The sequence below is a fragment of the Daktulosphaira vitifoliae genome, unplaced genomic scaffold, assembly GCF_025091365.1.
Source record: "Daktulosphaira vitifoliae isolate Bord-2020 unplaced genomic scaffold, ASM2509136v1 Scaffold_3, whole genome shotgun sequence".
Taxonomy (NCBI): Eukaryota; Metazoa; Arthropoda; class Insecta; order Hemiptera; family Phylloxeridae; genus Daktulosphaira; species Daktulosphaira vitifoliae.
In genome coordinates, this window is record NW_026099574.1 from 27,098,870 (window position 1) to 27,107,783 (window position 8,914).

At 24.0% G+C, this 8,914-nt stretch overlaps 1 protein-coding gene across 1 annotated transcript in view; it reads right to left on the minus strand.

Moving 5' to 3' along the window:
* Window positions 1-8,379, minus strand: part of LOC126903313 (RNA polymerase II elongation factor ELL2) — a 16,123-nt gene extending 7,744 nt beyond the window's left edge. Inside the window, exon 1 of the mRNA XM_050681445.1 lies at window positions 8,048-8,379. Coding sequence (XP_050537402.1) covers window positions 8,048-8,209 — 162 coding nt within the window. The 5' untranslated portion in view covers window positions 8,210-8,379. The remainder of the gene's footprint in view (window positions 1-8,047) is intronic.
* Between the last annotated feature and the right edge of the window lie 535 nt (window positions 8,380-8,914).

Here is an 8,914-nt window from a genome sequence, read left to right on the forward strand (position 1 = left end):
ACACACATCATAGTAAAATTAATACCTTCTCAGCTTCGCATCGAAGCTAATAAATATTATCGGTAATTTAGATAAAATTTAAAGATATTTTTTTATTTGCTTATTACATTTATATGACGGGCATTAAGTCAGAAAGTTTGTATATGATCTCCCTCCTATTAAGATTCTTGTCTCTGTAAAAATTAAAAAAAATATATTTATACATTTATTTATGTATAGATCTTAACGGTTGCATTTATTAAATATTTAATATATTTTTATTATTTAAGGGTTTTTTTTTAGTAGGCCTACTACATAAAATTTTATGTAAATCGGTAAATCAAAACGCACTTTTTTTGTGAGGAAAAGGGTTGAAATGTGGCTCTTTTTCATAGTTAGGTTTTGTTGAGGATTGGTTTTAGGTACAAAGATATGAATGAGTCATTACTAATACTTTTTATACTGAACTATACTGTAAAATGAAATTGTATAATTGCACTATTGACATTAATAATTGTTAATATAAATATTTTACTTAACCATTCTCTATGTATCAACTTGAAAAAATGTAGTTTCTCTTAAAAATATTAATAGTAATAAATAATAATAAAATTTATAATAAATGATAAAAAAAAATATATATATATTTTATATTATTAATTTCTTTTAGAATTGTATATCATTTCTATAGTCTTTAATACTTGAAGTTACTACAAGATGACGCGTTATAACTATAATTACATATTTTTGTTTATTTATAAACGACTACTGTTTATTAGTGCGTTATTTTCCGAACATTACACTATTAAAGCATTTAATATTATCTCCACTCCGCGGTACAACTATTTATTTTCATTTTAATGGCAAAAATAAAATTTCAATACCAAACATGCAAGTTGAATAATGGTAGTACTACTTTTATAATCATTTTAGGATTCACAAAAAGTACTACACGAGTAAATGTGATTATCGCAACCAATAAAATATAAATTACATTTTTGATATTATTAGTTAATGTCGAGTATATTTCCAAAAAATACATGTCATATTAAGTTATTGATAGGTCATACAAGTAGCTCTCCAGAGTTGAATGGTGAGAGAGTTAGCCTATTGATGTGTATGACCCAAATACCAAACACTCGATGGCAGCAACTGTGGTGGTTTCAACGGTAGTACCATGTACTATAGCAGAAAAACTTTCACTTTTTGTCATACGATTGGTCCTGACCTTGTCCTCAACACTCGTCCGATGGCAGAAATTATACTTAAGCCTTGTGTCTAGTATTATAATCGTATCTTCTCGTTCACTTGTCTGGTAACATTACCGCAATTATTATGATCAACATTGAAACACCCGATACAATTTTTGTTGATCATTATTCATTAGATCTTAATAAATTAAAATTTTATCTTTTGAGTTAAAACACGTCGTAATAGTTTATCAAACCTTGAAATAACTTTTTTATTAAGCGGGGAAAACCCATTCCCACTTATTTTAAAGTGATAGCGAATGTTGCACGAATTTTGCGGAAAAAATATTTGAAATTGAAAATTTAGATGATTTAGGAAATAATACGATATTTTAAATATTACAAGAATCAACGTGTATACGATTGATCGAGAGTTATACTACATTTGTTGCGTATATTACTCGTATTTCAGCTGGAAAAAAATCGGGTGAAAGTACGAGTGTTTAAGATGAAAGGATAATTATGTTACACATAATGCTAGTTCACAGCTAGTCAAAACCAGTTCTGGGCTTCAATATTACTTTAAAAAAATATATGATAAGTTAAGTATTTACAAATGATATTTTTCGATATTATAACTGAATAATTGTAACCTTGAAGATTTTTAGTGTGAAAAAATAATAAGTCAATAAGATATTATTTTGTCAATTTGTTGTTCAAATTATTTTAGTTCAATTTATTATTAGTTTAAAAATAACTTAAAATATACATGCCTTTCTTATTCTTTAATTCGGTGTATTTATGATTTTAACAATATAGGTATAAATTGAGCATTTTTGTAAAAACAACACTTATAGTAATCGTAAATAAATATTTTGGCTTAATGATTTTATGTTTCTAATCTACACGTAAAACATAAATATATTGTTATAGCTTGAAATATTTAATAAATTGGAGATACATAGTATTATCTTAATCATAATAGTTTGGAAGTAAGATTTAAGTTATGTTTTAACTGAGTATAACGTTATTTTACCAGTTGCGTGGATCGATCACTTGGATGTCTAACTCAAAATTATACACATTATGATCATTTATAGAATATTTTATTTGTTAGTTATAAAACCTGAACTTATGTGATAAAAAGTTACTAATTGTTTTTCTTCCTAATCACAGTGAAAAATCTATTTTAAGATTGGAGGTGGTGCTCATACGACCTATCAAAACAAAATTTCTAGGGGTATTAAATTAATTTTACTACTTTTACTACAGTATATATAATTTTTTGTACTTTGGGAAAGGGTTCATTTTTTAATTAGAGGTTAAACATCTTAAGTTACCCTAATGAAGATATTGAATGTAAGAATTATATCAGTCAATTAATAACATATAATTCTGATCTAAGTTTACGAAGGGATTTAAAATAAGTATCATATTCTACGGTCTTTACGCTTTTACGGCCCATGAAACCACCAATGCAGCCTTCACCAAAGAAGGGGTTTCTTAACCTTATATACTATGGGACGAGTGGTTAGAACAACGTCTATTATCTTTTATATGATAAAAATATTATTTATTCATAAAAATGGGACATTAAACATATATTTTTTTTTTAAATTGTATTCACATTACATCAACGCATCTTGACTGTATTGCTAAACGTTTAGCATACTACCCTAAAGTATACACCATTAAGAAAACTAAAAAAGAATACATATTACATACACACAAATACTTTATATATATATATATATATATATATTTTTTTTTTTTGAAATACTAGAGTTAATTAATAAAAAAAAAATTTAAATATCATACTTCTGTAATGTCCGATTAATTTTAAAACTCAAAAACTATACGTACCAAATATAAAGAATAAGAGATAGATCTTCAAAATGGGATAGTAAAATTTTATGAAATATTTTTATTGATTTTTTTTATTTCCTTTAAATTATAATATATATATATATATATGTATAAGAAAAAATTGATATATAAAATTATTTATGAAACGATTTAGTAAAATTTTGGATTGAAAATGACAAGAAAGCTCAAAAAACTATCGAACTATTCTATAGTAATTAAAAACTATTCGATATTCACACAATATATTTAAATGTTATTCAAACTATTCGATAGTTTTTTAAATATTTGATAGTTTATACTAAAAATAAACTATTCGGTTGTACAAAAACAATTCGAATATTTATTCAATAGTTTTAAAAAACAATCCAATATTATTCGATAGTTTAAAATATTCGAAAATATCACAACAAAAAACAGTACATAATTTTTCTAATCTATGACTTACAGGGTTAAAAGTAAAATATTCTATAAGATGAAAAAACAAGGGAGTCTATTAATTTACAAAGAGAACTTTTTAATCATTAACTTTAATGATTAAACATAAACATTTTAGTTGACAACAAATAGTTAAAATGTATAATCTTAATATAAATGCCAACTTCTTTTATTGGGGTTTTTATGAACGTGCATAATTTAGTTTTTTAACAAATTCTTATGATTGTTTATAATCTATTTGAAACATTTTGGCCTTGGTTTATGAATAAAATTTTGTCAACATCGCAGATATATTAATTGACATTGTCCGAAAAACAAAACAATAATGTTTAGGACGTATAAATAAATAATAAATAACACGAATACCACTTTTAATATAATTTTTATTTTCCTATACAAATTTTTAATTAATATTAAATAAATAAAATTTATGTTAAGATAATATTGATAAATTGTTTGAAGAACTGATTTTCTTTGCTTGTATAATCTAAAATATTTAAGAAAAGCATCCAAGTTCCAAATTAATTTATTTTCGAGTAAAATAACTGTGACTAAACGAAAAACAAATAGCTGATCAATTTTTTTTTTAAGTTTAACTCAGAAAAGGTATTTTTTGTATGATAGACCATGTAATTTTATGCATTTCCCGAATAATCGTTTTTAATCACTTAAAACTATTTGTTGTCAACTAAAATGTTTTATGTAAGTAATTATACTTTGAGTTAAGTATAATAAAACTCTAAGCTATGAGATTGGTGAAAAATTCCACCATTATTCTTAATACACTTTCAAATATTTATTAATACAACAAAAAAAAATTTGTTAAATATTTTTAGTTACATATATTTCTTAACTTATCAAATACTTATTAAAATCATCCTTTATAATGTATAGGGGTGTCAATTTNTAACTTATCAAATACTTATTAAAATCATCCTTTATAATGTATAGGGGTGTCAATTTTTTTTTTTTTTAATATTAATGTACATATTTAACATACAAAATTGAAGATTATTTAATTAAGAAAATGACTAGTCGATAACAATATGTAAACTATTACTTTGGATATGCAGAGTGATTCTTTTAACACTAGCTACAAAATTTCTCTTAAAATAATACTTTGTGAATTTTTTGTTTGATTTTTGTTAGTTACATATTGATCAACATTTATTTATAAATAATATATTTGTATAAAATATTATTATTTTCCTCCCTTATACCTGAGATAAGAATGTTATCTTCAATTATTTAAATAGTAAAATACATTTTTTAGTAAAGAAATTTATCTAATTAAGATAATGACTGGTCGATAACAACTTTTGAACTAGTACTTTGGATATTATTCTCATTTTTATACCTAGACGGGAATAAGAGTACAGCGAGGAAATGTCTAATGATAAAAATAGCAAAACCCACGCTTCTTCTCCAGTCAATATTATAATATTGTAAAACTTCTGACACTCCAAAAGTTATTGTCGGCCAGTCGATTTCTTATTTACATCATTTTTTGTTTTATGAACTATTTAAATATATATGTAACCAGTAAAAAAAATAAAGTTGAGACCCCTCTAATACGTAAAGGATAAACATGAAAAATATTCTATACCAGATGAAATTACATATGGAATTAAAAAATTCACAGAAAATTATTTTAAGGGAACTCAAGTAGCTAGCATTAAAATAATTACATTATATGCAGATTGTCTTAAATTTGACTAACGCTTAGAACTTTTAATACAATTATTATTTTGTTTATATATATATTTATTTATTTAAATAATTATTGTCTTCTTAGACTACGTTTAAAGAAATTTTATTATTATTTATAATCATAAAATATATATATATATATATTTTCCTTAATTTGAAAATAATCATTATTGAGTTATCAAAGTTTTTGTAAAAAAAGGGATAAATTTGAAAAAAAAGAGTGACCACTACTCTTTTTGTTTGAGAATTTTGTAATAAATATCATAGTATGATTTATTTTTATTTTTTATAATTTCTAAGTAAACTACCGCATAAAATACGTATTTAAGTGATTAAACAAAATAAATAAAAAAAATGCAAACATTTTTATATGTGAATGAGATATAACGTATACGATATGAATACATTTGCGTATCTGCGGCATCTAATTAGTAAAAGTTTGTACAAATAAGCTTTACTTAATTCGTTATTTATGATTCTATTAAAAAAAAAAAGGATATTTATTTATTCATATATTATATTTTTTAATATATGATTTTACAATTTATAATAGACCACAAAATCTTCTAAAAATTTATTGTTTTTTTAAATATTATATGAATGTAAAACACGTATAAATTATTTGCAGGTATTTATGAAAATAAATATATAATCTTTTTTTTTGTATCATTGGCTAATAATTCGACCATTGGCTAATAATATTTTAAGGGAACTCAAGTAGCTAATATTAAAGTGACAACATCCATTCCTCATGTACAGCCTATACTTTAACTTCTGAGATACTAGCCCAAACGTTGTTATTGGTCAGTCATTTTCTTAGTTAAAATATTTCATTTTTTATAAGCTAGTTAAATATGTATGTTACTATGTAAAAAATAAAGTTGTAACCCCTTTAAGTTATAAGAAATGATTCTAAAAAGTAATTAAAAGCTGATAAATTAAGAATTATATGTAACTAAAAAAAATCAATAATTATTTTCAAATATTGTGTTTATTTTTTGGGTAATTGAGGTTTATGATCACTCTGTTTATGGCAGTCTCTTGAATCAGTGGTAAATCAGGTGGGAGGCTAATGTAATTGCAGCTCCCCGAAAATTCAAATAACAATCTAATTTTTTTTTTTACAAAATATATTTAAGTGATGATTTTTAGTAAAATAGTCATTAAAATAATCATTATTTTTAAGCAATAAAAAGTATTTTTTTAACCCCTGAAAAATTTTTTGGATACACCACTGACTCAAATTTAAATAGATCATATCTAAAGCTATATTTTAGCATTTTAGCCTTTGATTATTTGGAAGATACATAGAATAACAATGTAAGTCACTTTTTTGTTAATTAAAAAGACAATTTAAATTTTGAGATTAAATTCCCGTTATTAACCATTATTAATAATTACATTGACATATAAAGGTAAAGCCATCTTTTTAGGATATTATTATTATACTTTTAGGAAAAAATCAGATAAATCACCCAAAAACAGAGAAAAGAACCAGACATGCAAGATTCTTGAAATATAGAACATTTAAACTGGTTATCACTTAATCATAATAACTATAATTTGATTGATAGAATTACATTTTATAAAGAACACATTCTTTTCAAATTGACATCCAGCAAGAATAACATAATAGATTTTGGAATGTTTTACTTAAGTTTTTTTTAATTAAAATATAAATTTAAGTTTTAATTATTCCGTTACATAATGGTTATATTTCATAAAACTATCAATTAGGTTACTCTTAACTTNAGTTTTAATTATTCCGTTACATAATGGTTATATTTCATAAAACTATCAATTAGGTTACTCTTAACTTTATCAGAATTGGAAGCTTAAAAAATGTATACAGGTTATAACAAAAATTATTGCATGTAAAATTATAAAAAAAAAAAATTAGTAATATTTAATAAGACGCTAATGAAAACTAACTATACTGAAAAGTTTATTAGACTAATAAAAAACTTATTAGGAATAATATATCTTCTGTAACCTGAATTAACAAGTTTCATTATTAAAATTTCAAGTTGACAAGTTTTTTTTATTATCTATTTTATATCAAATTATAGAATGCCTGAATCAATTAATTTATGTATATTCTATTTATATTTTATTACTCTAAGAAATTTTAGAAGTAGCAAATTTTTTTTTTGTCCCTTGAAAATATACATATAATGCTAAGTTTAATTTACAAAATATTGATATTTTATGTGTAATGCATGATAGACAAATAAAATAGGGTATTTTTAGATCAATGATTATGTCAATCGATCATGATAATTATACTAATATTTTATTCTACAGAATAGAAAAAAAAACACGCAGTATGTTTATGAAATCATTTTATGCGTTATTTGTAATAAAAAAATTGACAAAAAATAACATTATTTGTATAATATTCATATTAAATTAAAAGTTTTTGTGTTGAAAACCAGCTGTTTTGAAAATATTCAATAGATGTCAGAATTTGCAGATTCAGCTTCTTTTAATGGCTTGTAACAATTCTAATTATACAGCAAAAAAAGTATAGCTTTTTAACAGTAATTAAATTTAAGAAGACTTTAGATGCTGTTACAATTTTATAATGTACCAATAAGAAAATTATTTTATTATACACTACATACAATATTAAAAAACTGGCACAGCAGTTATGTAAAATCGTTTGATTATACATTGTACTGTAATCTATAAAGATCTACAATAATAAAAAAATTTATATACTTAAAACATGTTAAAAAATAAACGAATTTGAGGACGTGGCTAGGGACGAGTTTAAGGAGAAAAACAAAAACCCGTTTTGGCGATATCAAAATTATGTATAAAAAAACTAATAAACTGTTTTTAATAAACTTATTTTAAAGCTTTACCTGTTGGCAACATCTTAAGTAATCCTCGACAGCTTTCAAACAGGAATCGGTAAGCTTGACAAAAAACAATGTTTTGTTTTTAGTCGTCCTCTGTTTGGTCATCAAGCCATTGTTCTGGTTCGAAGACAAACTATATTGCACACCGGCGGTCAAAGCAGCCATCGTCGTACGAACGCGATTTGACGTAGCACTACGTTTAGACGGCGTTGTTTTTCTTTTTTTTAAATCCTATTTTACGACAAACGAATCATGTTTAAGCACTGTTCATGGACATGTACGTAAAGTAGGAAAGAGATTATGAGCGACTATTTCATTATGTGCCAATGGTGCAAGACACCAGGTGCGCACGGCAACCCTCAGTGATACGCACCTGGCATTTTGTTCGTTACTGACGTCACTAGATACAATTCTGAAGGTAACTTTTCCGTGACTACAATTACGTTATGCACTTACACCAAAAGACCAATGTCAATATTTCAATATTTATTTTAAAACAATAATTTTCAAATGGGCATGGGTTTATTTCCACTACAACATCTGCACTGATAAGTAAAAAATAAATAATAATTTGTTTATAAATTACATTAAATTATTTCTATTTAATCATTAATTTATTAAACAGATCAAAATCTTTGATTTTATTTACCTAATTAACTTATTTAATACAGATATTTTTTAAAACTCCTAAATATTATTTGTTCGAAATTTAATGATCAATTTCGATAAATGTGAGGAAATTTTTCTACATTTGGTACCATATTACGTATTTAATCAAGAAGTCATTTACATTAAAAATGTGTAGCATAAAAAATGTTAATTTATATTTACAGTAAAGTTGGTTAATTATAACTAAATAAAACGTTTGTA